Source organism: Somniosus microcephalus, chromosome 5 (assembly GCF_052327205.1).
Source record: "Somniosus microcephalus isolate GS21.2 chromosome 5, FLI_Smic_1.0, whole genome shotgun sequence".
In the NCBI taxonomy this organism is placed as follows: Eukaryota; Metazoa; Chordata; class Chondrichthyes; order Squaliformes; family Somniosidae; genus Somniosus; species Somniosus microcephalus.
This window is the reverse complement of record NC_140991.1, coordinates 87,207,114-87,223,052: the sequence shown is the minus strand read 5'-3', so window position 1 is coordinate 87,223,052 and position 15,939 is coordinate 87,207,114. Positions and strand designations below refer to the sequence as shown.

Below are 15,939 nucleotides of genomic sequence, written 5' to 3'. Positions count from 1 at the left end.
TGCTGCAGTTGTACAGGGCCTTGGTGAGACCACACCTTGAGTACTGTGTGCAGTTTTGGTCACCTTATCTGAGGAAGGATGTTCTTGCCATGGAAGGAGTTCAGCAAAGATTCACAAGGCTGATCCCTGGGATGGCAGGAATGACGTATGAGGAGAGATTGGGTCGATTGGGCTTATACTCGCTGGAGTTTAGAAGAATGAGAGGGGATCTCATCGAAACTTATAAAATTCTGACAGGTCTGGACAAACTAGATGCAGGTAGAATGTTCCCGATGGTCGGAGAGTCCAGAACCAGGGGTCATAGTCTAAGGATAAGGGGTAAGCCATTTAGGACAGAGATGAGGAAGAATTTCTTCACCCAGAGAGTGGTGAACCTGTGGAATTCTCTACCACAGAAGGCGGTTGAGGCCAAGTCTTTAAATATATTCAAGAAGGAGTTAGATATATTTCTTAGAGCTAAAGGTATCAAGGGATATGGGGAGAAGGCAGGTACGGGGTACTGAGTTCGGATGATCAGCCATGATCTCATCGAAAGGCGGAGCAGGCTCGAGGGGCCGAATGGCCGATTCCTGCTCCTATCTTCTATGTTTCTATGTTATTACTAGCTGCCCCGGGATGGTGGTGGTGGCCATTCTCCTTGAACCGCTGCAGTCCTTGTGGTGATCATGTTAGGTAGGGAACCCAGTGACAATAAAGGAACAACATACATTCAAGTCAGCATGGCGTGTGGCTTGGAGGTGATGATGTTTTCATCATTTGCTTCTCTTGTCCTTCTTGGGGGTAGAGGTTGTAGAGCTGAAGGTACTGTTGTAGTAAGCTTGGTGAGTTGCTGCAGTGCATCCTATAGATTGTACACACTGCAGCCAGTATGCTGGAGCTGGCAGCGTCATTGATCAAGGTGAGTGTCATCTTGAGCCTTGTAGACACTGGAAAGGCTTTAAGGGATCATGAGGTGAGTTGCTCATTGCAGAGCACTCAACCTCTGCCCTGCTCTTGTAGCCACATTGTTGATATTGTTGGTCCAATTAAGTTTCTAGTTAATGGTGAACCCCAGGATGTTGTTGGTGGGAAACTCTGATGGTAGTGTGGTTGAAGGCCAAGGGAAGGTGGTTGGGCCTTTTCTTGTTGTAGATGGTCATTGCCTGGCAGTTACATGGCACAAATGTATGCGGCATTTGTTGGCTCAAGCTTGGCTTTTGTTCAGGTCATGCTGCAGGCTATTGTGTTTGGACATCAGGCAAGGATTGGACATCAGGCTAGGCTGTGATACCCTCCACTGTTGACTAGCCTGCTGATACTCACTTTTTAGGTTCACACTTGAAGAATGGCTACTTGGGTGTGCTATAAGGCGGCAGCTGGCACTCACAGAATCATACAGCTACATCAGTAGTCCTTCAGATAAAGGGAGAAAATTAAACGGCTGCGAATCAGAATGAGTCAGATAAAGGCTGGACCTCTAGTTTATGGTAAAATGAAATAACCAGAGTCCAGCTCTTGTAACTCACTCAGTCTCTGAGCCTATTTGCTGGTTTATTTCAGCCATTGAATCCTCGTATATAACCTAGATACAGTAATTCCCTCCATACTACCATGACAATATAAACTGCTACAACCTGAATTCATTCCAGATAGCTGCAATAAATATGACATGTGATATGCTTCCCTACGGCCAGGGACTGTTGTGGAGGATATCAGATAGTTTCTGTGGTATTGAATGAGTTAAAGATGTTATTATATACATAGAAACATAGAAGATAGGAGTAGGCCATTCGGCCCCTCGAGCCTGCTCCGCCATTCAATGAGATCATGGCTGATCATCCAAATTCAGTACCCTGTCCCTGCCTTCTCCCCATATCCCTTGATCCCTTTAGCCTTAAGAAATATATCCAACTCCTTCTTGAATATATTTAATGAATTGGCCTCCACTGCCTTCTGTGGTAGAGAATTCCACAGGTTCACCACTCTCTGGGTGAAGAAATTCCTCCTCATCTCTGTCCTAAATGGCTTACCCCTTATCCTTAGACTGTGACCCCTGGTTCTGGACTCCTGGCCATCAGGAACATCCTTCCTGCATCTAGTCTGTCCAGTCCTGTTACAATTTTATAAGTTTCAATGAGATCCCCTCTCATTCTTCTAAACTCCAGCGAATATAAGCCCAATTGACCCAATCTCTCCTCATACGTCATTCCTGCCATCCCAGGTATCAGCCTGGTGAAACTTCGCTGCACTCCCTCCATGGCAAGAACATCCTTCCTCAGATAAGGCGACCAAAACTGCACACAATACTCAAGGAGTGGTCTCACCAAGGCCCTGTACAACTGCAGCAAGACATCCTTGTTCCTGTATTCTCACCCTCTCGCTACGAAGGCCAACATACCATTTGCCTTCTTAACCGCCTGCTGCACCTGCATGCTTACCTTCAGCGACTGGTGCACAAGGACACCCAGGTCTCGTTGCATTTCCCCTTCTCCCAATCTATTGCCATTCAGATAATAATCTGCCTTCCTGTTTTTGACACCAAAATGGATAACCTCGCATTTATCCACGTTATATTGCATCTGCCATGCTTCTGCCCAATCAACCAACCTGTCCAAATCATAATGGAGTTTCTCGGCATCCTCCTCACAGCACACACGCCCACCCAGCTTTGTGTCGTCTGCAAATTTGGAGATATTACATCTAGTTCCCTCATCTAGATCATTAATATATATTGTGAATAGCTGGGGTCCTAGGACCGATCCCTGCGGTACCCCACTAGTCACTGCCTGCCACTCGGAAAAAGAGCCATTTATTCCAACTCTTCGCTTTCTGTCTGCCAACCAGTTCTCTATCCAAGTCAATACCTTGCCCCCAATCCCATGTGCCTTAACTTTACACGCTAATCTCTTATACCTACATTATTAAAATCCATCACATGCTTTAAAATACACGCACACAGATGTGCATACACAAGACGAGAAATGATAAGGGCTAGAATGTTGCAAGGCCCATTGCAGCTCAATTGTTAGATCTGGTTACTGCATAAATCATTGTCTTTCAGTTTCCTTCTATAACAACAGAAAAAGACTGTCACAGTGCACTACTAAAGCTTAATTGAAGTAGGCAGGTGTAACAACTGAGGTGTGACTGGTCTTTATCAAGCACGTGGATGGTTCATAATGTGCATCAGAGTTCTGAAATCCTAAAGAATTTGTGCAGTTAGAATCTCCTATCTCATCTAAAGAACACAAAAGAAACTGTACAATTATTGAATGTTTAGAAAAACATTAATTGAAAAGATTTACCTTTAGTTGTTCGCAACAAATAACTTAGGATAGATTATTGCACTGCTTGCCAAAACCTGCGTCTTCATGGTGCACAAAAGATATTTTGACAGAAGGTATAAGAAAACAATGTTGGGAATCTCATATCTATCCTCTAATTTTCTTGTTTTTTTTTTATTTCTAGCAACAAAGAATTAATGTTGCAAACATCTGCATTCTTAATGTGTATATCAGCCACATCAGTAGAACAGTCTTCAAAGCCTTTTGCATTCAGTACATCTATATAGCTGACTTTTTTCCCCCAAGCACAAGAGTGTAAATCATGTCTTCAAAGTTTGTAGGTAAATTTGGGAAATGTAAATTTCACCTCTCTTATGTGCACTTTAGTATATACTGTATATATATTTAAAAACATTAAGTTGTGAATCACAAACCTGAACAAAAAAAACCCCGCTACGTATGGTTTACCTCATTCTTTGAGAGAGGTTCACTCTTCACACTATCATCCCACAAGAAAAACACACAAGTACACTGAATGTTTTGCCCAATGGATTAAGTGATCTTCCTCCACCCCACTGCAGAATATTTGTCTAGACCATGCCTTTAGTTCTTTTAACAGTCAAAGCTGCAGTAAGCCCCTAAGGATCAGTGGGGGTAAATGTTCCAAATGGTATAATTTCAAGATTGTTATTTTAGAAAGACAAAGAGTGGGCTGTAAAGGAGTTTTACGTGAGACGGATTAACCTCTTTGAATGAATGAAGAAAACCATACTTACTGTAGGTAATTTGAACATCCATATACAAATTGCTGTAAACCAAACCAATAAAAAAGCTGGTTAGGAGTCTAAGATTCTGCATCTTTAGATCAGCTTGGAGCACAGCATCACCAAAGCACTTAGGAGGAAAAATTCAGTTGCTTTGTGCCTCCCGTTAGTGCCGGGCACTAACGGGGTGCAAAGCAACTAGCACCCGGGTGCGGCGATGTTTGCGTCGCTCGCGAAATTGACCGGATGTTTTGCGGCGGTGCTAAACACTACCGCCATGTTCTCCTGCGCCCGCAGATCATGACGTCAGTCGAGCGTGCAACGCCCCGGACCAGATATTGAGTGGCACTCCCTGCCTTTCCGCCTGCCGCTAGCAATGACAGATAGAGGGGAACGTTTTGCAGTCAGGAAGGGACTGCTATTTAAAGGCGGCTGCTTCCTGCCTTTTTTTGGTCGCTGACATTTTTGCACCACGCACTGAGAGAGAGAGAGAGAGAGAGAGAGAGACACTTCTGGAGAGATTCAACGCTGTGTGAAGGAGTTTTGGGTACTGAGCAGCACTTTGCAGGTTCATTTTGATTTGACTTTCCTTGCATCGATTTAGAAGAGAAGATGGGGGCTGTACTCTGACCTCTTTCCCTGGGCCTCTCCATTGTTCTTTCCAGCAGAATTGATGTACAGGTCTCTCCAGGCCGAGATTCAAGGCTGCAATAAGCGGGGTGTGGATGGAGAGCAAGATCGACCCTCCCCTTTAAGAACTGGCCGGCGCCAGTGTGTTTGTGTTCCATTGCTGACTGACATCACATGAGCTTCGCCAGCGCTCAAAGGTAGCGCCTCGCTCCTCGGCATTAGTGCCTTTAGAGAGGTGTGTAGTGCCTGATTTAGTGCTCCAATCACCTCCAGGGACGATAGAGGCCAGGTTTGCAGTCGGAGGCAATAATTAGCACCAGGTACTAAACTTTGCGCCCGGCTGATAATTGCGCCCCAAACGGGGGCGATACTGAATTTTTCCCCTTAGAATTCCTGTCTGTCAAGTGGAGACAGTAATTCATAGTAAAAGCAAGGATAGAATTCAGGGGCACTGCCTTATAGATGGTCTGGAGAGAAATCTCTTTGATTATGCAAGGAATGACCGACCACTCCATGGCTAATGTGGGCTCAAAGTCTTCCTAGTCAGTCTTACCCTGCCCATGGGCATTCACTTCACGAAACAATTTGTTAAACTTTGTTTATTAAGATGTTTACCTAAAGTTGAGATGCCAAAGACAAACAAAACATCTTTCATCTGTTATCTAGTGCTCAGTTCACAGCAACTGATTTCCTCTCATGGAAGAAACATGGTTGTGCATTAACTTCAACATTTTGATTTTAAAAGAAAAATGAAACATAGCTACCATTTCTGGCCAAAAAGAATGGTGCCCGAGAACTGCCCTAGCCACGTGCCATTCAAGACAAGGTTGGTGTACTAAACTGCATGCAGTTCACTAACCTGACATGCTAGGTGACTGACTGCTAATAACATAAATTGTTTTTGAGTGGAAGAAACTTAAGCTCATACGAGCCCAAAAGGTTGAAAGGCTTTGGCATCAATTTTCTCACAAATATAGCTGATGCCAATACATATATTAGTGCCCCTAATGTCAATATATTGTAATTGTATAGTTATTAAATTATAGATAAAAAGATCATCCTGTTACTGTGTATGTAAACTTTTCAAGCACTTGGTCATTTATCCAGTAATATTTAATTATGCATTCAAACGAATTAATTCAATAACCCAGAAATAAATCCATCTTGAATCTAGTACTATGAGCTTGGTTACCCAACATTAATCACCTTCCTCTTGCACTTATCTTGTTACTGTAATGCTAGCTTTGTCCTTGCATTAGTAAAGTCAAGTTGCCAGCTACATAACCATCAATGAACTCCTGATAAGGTTTTGTGGAAATCTGTGGCTAGTGAAGCAAATTACAAACATGAACCTTTAAGCAATCGATTACTTTATAATAACCAAAATGAGAATGATATGTAAATCAACACTGTACAACAATACTTGAGTTTTGCTGTTACCCTCTGACCTAGACTGTTCACATTAACTGAGACATTTCTGTCTCCTCTACGAAACTAGCAGCCGACTGTATAACTAAAGTTACAGTGAAGATAGAAAACTAAATTAATACTACACTATTATCATAAGTATATCTAAAGTTTCACACTGCTGCAGACATTATCTTTGGCTCTTGTATCATCGTCTATGCATATTAAAGCTGTCCTGTTCAACCTGAAGCCATTAACTGTTCAACGGAGGAAATTAGTTTTAATTTACAATTATACAGATATATTCAATATTCATCTTGCCATTGTGTCTATAAAAACTCATGTAATAGCAAACAAATTAGGTTTCCATGGCATCAACTTCTTGTCAGATATATGCATCTTACTCATTTTTCACAGAAGGCAAATCATTTTAAGAACAATAAAGACCTGCACAAAAGTACATCATGGATGGAACCTAAATACTAAGTGGTGTAAAAAACTAATCTATAAAAAAGACTTACTTATTCCATGCTTGTCTAAGTTTTTTAGAACTGTACTGTGTGAAACGATCTGTAAGAAAAAGAGATACATTAAGTGATTTTCATGCTAGATTCTTTAACTTAATCACTGTACCACTATCTTGAATATTAATACAGAATTTAGGAATAGATTAGGAAATAAAGATGAGAAGCTCACATACTGCTGTTCATTTACAAAAATATTTAAACATCTATATAATTACAGCATTTTATGAAAATAATTACCATAACGTGATGAGCAGAAAACAGATTTACCCTTACATCTGCAGGTGTTTAATTCAGTACTTTTAATTATCTACGGTATTTGTTATCATGTCATTCTGTATGTAAATCTGACTAATTTATCCTGCAGAATTCGCCTGAGCAGATGCAGTTGGATCATTAAATCAGGACTGCACATTACTCTTCATAAGGTAGCAATTCAACAACTTTTTTTTAATTTGTTTATTTTTCTCTCTCAACTTTTATTACCCAAAATCTGGTATTTTACAGAATGCCATTTGTATTCCCTGTAATATCAGTTGATAGCGAACTATGCTAATGACCTTGTAAAGGCTCTACTCTATGAAGACATCAATGCAATCCAAGCCTCTGACATTACTCAGTCCCAATCTACACTGCACTCAAAATGCAAATAAACTACTAGATTGCATTAACAGAGTGATAGAGTGCAAATCATAAAAGTTGTATTGCTGCGTTTCTAAGCACTGGTCAGACTCCATCTGGACTACTGTGTGCAGTTTCAGTCACCCAGCTGTGGAAAGGATATGACTACCCTTGCAAGGCAACAGAAGTACAACAAAGATGGTTCCTAGGTAGGAGAGTTTAAGTTATGAAGATAGATTAAGTAAGTTAGACTGTTTTATTTGTAAAAGTGATCCAATTGAAATTTTCAAAAATATGAATGCTATTGATGAATTTGATCCAGGCAAATCTTCACCCCAAAATGGAATTAATTACCAGGGAAGTTCACTGAAGTTGAGAATACATAGGTTCAAGGGACAACTAGACTGGCGTCAGGGCAGAACACATATTGACAGATAAAGTGAGATAGTAGGCATTTGAGGCTGAATCATCAACACAAACAGATTTGTTAGGCCTTTATTTGAAATCTATTCACAGGATATTAACACTGGCTAGGCCCTATCCATAGCTGCCCTGAGAAGCTGTTGGTGGGCCTTTTCTTTAACTGTTGCAATCCTTGTGGTGATGGTGCTCTCATGAGTGGTTAGGTATGAAATTCCAGGATATTGACCCAGCAATGATGAAGAAACAGCAATACATTTCCAAGTCAGGGTGGTGTGTGACTTAGGAACTGATGGGTTCACATGACATTATTGCTCTTGTTTTTCAGGGTAGTAGAGGCCATGGGGCTGGGAGATGCTGTCGAAGTAACTTTGGCAAGTTGCTGCAGTGTATCTGGCAGATAGTACAGACTGCAACTACAGTGCACCAGTGATGGATTTTGAGTTCAGTGGCAGGGCTACTGATCAAGTGGACTGCTTTGTACTGCATGGTGTCGAGCTTCTTGAAAACTGTTGCAGCTGCACCCATCCAGGCAAGTGGCAAGCAGTCCATCACAATCCTGCCTTGAAGATGGGAAAGCCTTTAGGGGCAAGGAGGTGAGCCACTCAGTGCAGAACACCCAACCTCTGCCTTGCTCTTGTAGGCATGGTGTTGATATAAGAACACAAGAAGTAGGAGCAGGAGTAAGCAATACGACCCCTCGAGCCTGCTCCGCCATTCAGTACGATCATGGCTAATCTTCGACCTCAAGTCCACTTTCGCGCCCAATCGCCATATTCCTTAATTCCCCTAGAGTCCAAAAATCTATCTCAGCCTTGAATATACTCAACGACTCAGCTTCCACGGCCCTTTGGGGAAAAGAATTCCAAAGATTCACAACCCTGAGTGAAGAAATTCCTCCTCATTTCAGTCTTAAATGGCCGACCCCTTATCCTGAGACTATGCCCTTAGATCTAGACTCTCCCACCGGGGGAAACAATCTCTCAGCATCTATCCTGTCAAACCCCTCAAAATATTATATGTTTCAATGAAATCACCTGTCATTCTTCTAAACTCCAGAGAGTATAGGCTCAATCTCTCCTCATTGGACAACCCTCTCATCCCAGGAATCAATCTAGTGAACCTTCACTGCACCACCTCCAAGGCAAGTATATCCTTCCTCAGATAAGGAGACTAAAACTGTGCACAGTACTCCAGGTGTGGTCTCACCAAGGCCCTGTACAGTTGTAGCAAAACTTCCTTACTCTTGTATTCCAACTCCCTTGTAATAAAGGCCAACATACCATTTGCCTTCTAAATAGCTTGCTGTACCTGCATGCTCTGTGCTTCTTCTACTAAGACACCTAAATCTCTCTAACCACCAACACTGAATAGTTTCTCACCATTTAAAATAAATTCTATTTTCCTAGGAAATTGGACATGAGTCTATGTTCGGAACGGTCATGGCCCTGTGGGTAACGGAGCGGGCCCAGGGGCCGTGTAGCCTGGCTCTGCTCCTACTTCTTGTGTTCTAATTCTGTGTTAGATTTCAGGAGATGGTTCTATTCCTGTTCCTAGCTGGGGTGGAGATCACCTTTTACAGAAGGTAAGTACTGTAGAAAATATAGGGACAGTGATCTCCTGGACGAGTTTCGATCGCCTAGATGGGTCGGAGAGGAATTTCCCAGATTTTTTTCTCCCAAATTGGTCATTGGGTTTTTTGTCTGGTTTTTCGCCTCTCCCAGGAGATCACATGGGTTCGGGAGGGATGTAGAGTGATAGTAGATTTGAGGTTAGGATCAGATCAGCCATGATCTTATTGAATGGTGGAGCAGGCTCGAGGGGCCGATTGGCCTACTCCTGCTCCTATTTCTTATGTTATGTTCAAAGTGAATAACCTAATTACCTCACATTATACTTCATCTGCCACATTATTGCCCACTCACTTAAGTCTGTATTCCTTGGCAGGCTCTTTGTGTCCTCCTCACAGCTTACTTTCCCACCTAGCTTTGTATTGTCAGCAAACCTTGATACATTACAGCACGGTGGCATAGTGGTTAGCACTGTTGCCTCACAGCGCCAGGGACCCGGGTTCGAATCCGGCCTCGGGTGACTGTCTGTGTGGAGTTTGCACATTCTCCCCGTGTTTGCGTGGGTTTTCTCCGGGTGCTCCGGTTTCCTCCCACAGCCCAAAGATGTGCGGGTTAGGTTGATTGGCTATGATGAATTGACCCTTAGTGTTAGGGGGATTAAATACGTGGGGTTATGGGGATAGGGTGGGATATGTGTCGGTGCAGGCTCGATGGGCCGAAATGGCCTCTATCTGCACTGTGGGGTTTCTGTGATTCTGTGATTACACTTGGTCCCTTCATCTAAATCATTAATATAGATTATAAATAGCTAAATCCTTGCGGCACCCCTGCCAACCTGAAAATGACCTGTTTATCCCTACTCTCTGTTTTAGGTTCATTAACCAATCCTCTATCCATGCGAATACATTACTCCCAACCCCATAAGCCCTTATTTTGCCTTTTATGTGGTACCTTATCGAATGCCTTTTGGAAATCCAAATATACTACATCCACTGGTTCTCTTTTATCTACCCTGCTAGTTACATCCCCAAAACTAATAAATTTGTCAAACACGATTTCCCTTTCATAAAACCATGCCTAATCATATGATTTTCTAAGTGCCCGGTTACCACTTCCTTAATAATGGATTCCAGCATTTTCCCGACGACGGATGTCAGGCTAACTGGCCTGTAGTTCCCTATTTTCTCTCTCCCTCCCTTCTTGAATAGTGGTGTTACATTGTTACCTTCCAATCCACTGGGACAGGTCCAGAATCTAGGGAATTTGGGAAGATCACAACCAATGCATCCACTAATGCAATAGCAAAATACTGCGGATGCTGTTAATCTGAAATAACAACAGAAAATGCTGGTGCTGCCTGGCCTGCTGAGTATTTCCAGTATTTTCTGTTGTTATTTCAATGCATCCACTATCTCTGCAGCTACCTCTTTTAGAATCCAAGGATGTAGGCCATCAGGCCCAGGGGATTTGTTGGCTTTTAGTCCTATTAGTTTCTCAAGCACTTCTTTTCTACTGATATTAATTACGTTAAGTTCCTCACTCTCATTAGCCCGTTAGTTCCCCACTATTTTTGGTATGCTTTTTGTGTCTTCTACTGTGAAGTCAGATACAAAATATTTGAATAATAGTCTCTGCCATATTCCCCAATATGATTTCTCCAGTCTCAGCCTCTAAGCAAACAACACTTACTTTTGTTACTTCCTTTTTACATACTTTTAGAAGCTCTTGCAATCTGTTTTTATATTTCTTGCTAATTTACTCTCATTCTATTTTCTCGCTTTTTAATCAATTTTTTGGTCATCCTTTGCTGGTTTTGAATGCTCTCCCAATCCTCTGGCTTACTATTATTCTTCGAAACATTATAAGCCTCTTCTTTTAATCAAATACTATCCTTAACTTCTTTAGATGGATCCCTTTTCCCATGGATTTTTTATTTCTCAAAGGAATGTATATTCGTTGAGAATTTTGGAATATTTCTTTGTATTTGCCACTGCGTATCTACCATCATACCTTTTAACCAAATTTCTGAATCCACCTTAGCCAACTCGCCCCTCATATTTATGTAATTGGCTTTATTTAAGTTTAAGACTCTCGCTTCGGACTCAAGAATGTCACTCTCAAACTCGCTGTGAAATTCTATCATATTATGATCACTCTTCCCTAGAGGATCCTTTACTATGAGATTACTAATTAACCCTGTCTCATTACACAAAACAAGATCTAAAATAGCCTGTTCCCTGGTTGGTTCCATGACATATTGTTCTAGGAAACTGTCTCGAATGCATTCCATGAACTCGTCCTCCAGACTACCCTTGCCAATTTGATTTACCCAGTCTATAAGAAGAATAAAGTATGCTACAATTATTGCATTACCTTTGTGATAAGCTGTAATTATTTCTTAATTAATACTCTGTCCAATGGTATAGCTGTTAGGGAGCCTATAAACTATACCCACCACTGTATTCTGACCCTTGTTATTTCTCATCTCCACCCATACTGATTTGACTTCCTGATGTTCCAAGCCATGATCCTTTCTCACGACTGTCCTTATGTCATTCTTTGTTATCAGGGCTACTCCCCCTTCTTTTCCAGTCTGCCTGTCTTTTCGAAACATCAAGTCCCCTGGAATATTTAGTTCCCAACCTTGGTCAACCTGCAACCACGTCTCTGTAATGGCTATTAGATCATACCCATTTATCTTTATTTGTGCCACTAATTTGTCTATCTTGTTACAAATGCTTGTGTATTCATGGAAAAGAGCCTTTACTTTTAACATTTTACCATTATTCCCAGCTTTCACCTTATTTGCTGATGCACTATTACCTTTAAACTCTCTGTTCCTTCCTGTCACACACTACTCATCATTACCCAACTCACTACATTGCTCTATTGCCTTGACTTTTCTCTTTAGATTACTACATTTCCCCACACCTGTCCCCTCTCTCCCTCCTTTTTAGTTTAAAGACAAGTATATGGCTTGCCTTGCCAGGCTTTTGGTCAGTGGTGATCGCCATGATGTTAATGGTGCGGGATTAGTGTTGCCATTAAAAAGGTCAGGGGAGTAGTTGAACTTTTTCTAGTTCGAGATGGTCATTACTTCGCACTTATGTAGTGCAAATGTTACCTGCCACGTGATGGCCCTAGCCTGGATATTGCTCAGGTTCTGGTATAGGTCAGCATGGGCTACTTCATTATCAGAGGCATTGTGAATGTAGCTGAGTACTGTGGTAATGTCAGGTAACAGCCCCACAACTGACCCTATGACAGAGGGATGAGTCAATGATGAAGCACACGAGTCCTGACTCCCCAAAGCCTTTCCACCATCTACAAGGCACAAGTAAGGAGTGTGATGGAATACTCTCCACTTTCCTGGATGAGTGCAGCTCCAACAACACTCAAGAAGCTCGACAGCATCCAGGACGAAGCAGCCCGCTTGATTGGCACCCCATCCACCACCTTAAACATTCACTCCCTCCACCACTGGCGCACCGTGGCTGCAGTGTGTACCATCTACAAGATGCATTGCAGCAACTCGCTAAGGCTTCTTCGGCAGCACCTCCCAAACCCACGACCTCTTCCACCTCGAAGGACAAGGGCAGCAGACGCATGGGAACACCACCACCTCCAAGTTCCCCTCCAAGTCACACACCATCCTGACTTGGAACTATATCGCCGTTCCTTCATCGTCGCTGGGTCAAAATCCTGGAACTCCCTCCCTAACAGCACTGTGGGAGCACCTTCACCACACGGACTGCAGCGGTTCAAGGCGGCAGCTCACCACCACCTTCTCGAGGGCAATTAGGGATGGGCAATAAATGCTGGTCTTGCCAGCGATGCCCACATCCCATGAACGAATATATAAAAAAAAGAGGATGGTTGGGCCAAGGATACTGGCCTGGGAAACTCCTGCAGTGATTTCCAGAGGCTGCAATGACTGGCCTTTGACAACCACAACCATCTTCCTGTGCAGGAGAGTGGAATTAGACTAGATGGCTCATGTTTCAGTTTTCCTTTGCTTTTATACTCTTCCAATAATGAGATACTAAAGGTTTTTCCTTCAAACGTTCCCCACCCTCACCCACCAAAACCATTGATTTCAGTTTTACAAGGGCTTCATGTTATTGTACAGTCAAATGCTGCCCTGGTGTCGAGTGAAGCTACTCACACCTCTCCTCTGACAGTCAACTCTTGCATCCATGATTCAATAAAGGCTGTAATGATGTCTGGAGGCAAGTGGGACTGGTGAAACTCAAACTGACCATCAGTAAGGAGATGCAATTTGATGGCACCACTGATGACTCTATCCAGCGCTTTGCTGATGATTGGGAGTAGGCTGATAGGGTGGTATTTGCCCAGATTCAATTTATCCTTTTTTTGTGTGGATAGGACATACTTGGGCAATTTTCCACATTGTTGGCCTTTTCCTGTTCCTATATTCTTATTCCAGTGGCACTGGAATCACTCAGGCAGGTGTAGTTTATCACCTTTTACAAGAAGTTAGTTTACATCAGGTACAGCCATAACTTTTTTTTTAACCCACAGAAATGTTTTCTTGCAAAAAAAGTAGTACAACCAAAGATCTACTTTGCATGGCGGTTCCAACTGCCCTGGATTATTCCCTCAAGCGATGTTACTGGGACAAACTACATCACTAATAAATGTTTTACAAATGAAAACTTACTTGCTTATGCATATTTTAGATTAAAGATTAATAATTTAGGTAATATTTGATGTTTGTGGGAGGAATTTGCCTCTATTCGCCGTTGTACGTATCTTCATACTGTTCCCTTTGGGGAACTGTATGAAGTGGTGGAAGGATTTCTGGCTGCGATTAACGCTCCTTCCGTGACCGTAACCATCTTCGTACCAGCCATTAGGGTGGTTAGTCCAATGGCGGGAGGGTTTTACGGGCTCCCACAACCCATACCGGGGGGGGGGGGGCCACCCACACCCACGGACGCAAGTATCCCGCTGGATGTCAACCCAGAATTTAGAGCTGGAGCTCCGACTCCACTTGCCGGGACTGTCTGGAGCGGGGTTCGAAACCCTACGCCTTCTGGCCCAGCGGCAGGGATGTTACCGCTACACCAAAGGCCCACTCCTTGCCTCTATTTAAAGTATATTTACTTCATAGAATCAGAATGTTACACTCCGGAAACAGGACATTCAGTCCATTAACTCTAAATTAGTATTTTTCTCCACGAGTCATCTAGTCTAATTCCACTCTCCTACTTGCTCCCCACACCGTTTAATATTCCACTTTTCAAGCAACTATCTAATTCCCGTTTAAAAGAATTCATGGACAGTTTGTGGCAGAAAATTTCACATGCTAACCACCTTGTGTAAAGAATTTTTCTAACTTCCCCTTTAATTCCTTTACTGATTAACTTAAATTTGTTTGTCTCGCCAACACGTGAAAGCAAGCTATTACTCTTGCTCATCATAACTCAAATATCTTGATCTTTCATCAGTTCATCTCCTAATTCTGAATACTAGTGAAAACAACCTTAACTTCTCTCTTCATAACCATGCAACCCTACTGAATCTGTGCACCTTTATCTTTGCTTTTATACCCTTCCAGTAATGAGATGCCCAAAACTCTCAATACTCCACGTGTCTTGTACAAGTTCAACATTACCACCTTGCTTTTGTATTCCGTGCCTTTAGATACAAGAACTCGGTTTACCCTTTTTATGGCCTAATCTATTTGCATCACCATCTTTAATTACCTGCCAACCAAGGTCCCGCTGCTCATTTATTCCATTTAAAATCTTATCGCGAAAGACTCAAGAAGTACAATCTTAAAGCAAAGTTACCTCCAACAAACATAAATTTACATTAGAAATCTTAAATCAATTTGTCCAGACCAGCTGCAAGCAAGTGCACGGATGAAAATTTACACCTGCAATTTGCCACGGTTTTTGATTGCAACAGGGCACGCTGAATAAATACAAGTTTTCTAGGAAAGGAGAAATTAAAAATCAGAGGGCAAGTCAATTTGCTCCTCTTAATGCTTGGCTACAGAGTATTAGCAAAGGCCTGGGAGCAGATCACTTGCCAATTCCCTTGTTCAGGGATGTTCGGCAGAATGAAAATTCTTATAGAAGGGAACGAAATAATGTCACTGGATTCAAAAGGAAAAAAAACCTGAAGTTATGGACAATTCTGACAGTCTTATTAAGCAAAACAAAATACTGAAAATTTACTTCATAAAACTAAATCTGCTGCTGTGAAAATTATTACTGCAACTTCAGCAGCAGCTACGGTTCAGTTCACCCTGAGCTATTTGTCTGCCAATAGATTGCAGTGTAATGTGAAAGACTCCGTGGGGGTGTTGCACATGGTCATTGACTTTCAACTGGTAAAAAATAATCCCCAGAAACAAATCTATTTTATTGATGTAAATATCCTTTGATGAAGTTAGGATTTTGCTATGTACTGCTGTGTTAGGTTACCACAGTAAATAATCTCCAGGAAGGTCAACGGGTTTCAAGCCACTAAGCCACTGATCCTCAGATGAAAGCACTTCATTATTGTGTATTACTGCAAACATGTGAGAGTGACCTTAAGTTTCCATAAGATTTTCATAACATTCAATTTAAGTTGATCAATGTAATGAAATATTTCTTTTCTTAAAAAAAACTTTGCAATCACTGTGCAACACTTGTTACTTGCACTATACTGTCAGTGTAGGGACATTTTAATGATTTGGGGGTTGAAATTCTTCCTGTTGATTATT

The 15,939-nt window shown here is 42.1% G+C and overlaps 1 protein-coding gene across 7 annotated transcripts in view; it reads right to left on the bottom strand.

Annotated features, from left to right (window-relative positions):
• Positions 1-15,939, bottom strand: part of cdk14 (cyclin dependent kinase 14) — an 845,377-nt gene that overhangs the window by 282,946 nt on the left and 546,492 nt on the right. For all 7 annotated transcript variants that reach the window (XM_085987941.1, XM_085987948.1, XM_085987945.1 and 4 more), the window contains one exon: positions 6,586-6,634. In XM_085987941.1, the coding sequence (XP_085844067.1) occupies positions 6,586-6,634 (49 nt within the window). The remainder of the gene's footprint in view (positions 1-6,585; positions 6,635-15,939) is intronic.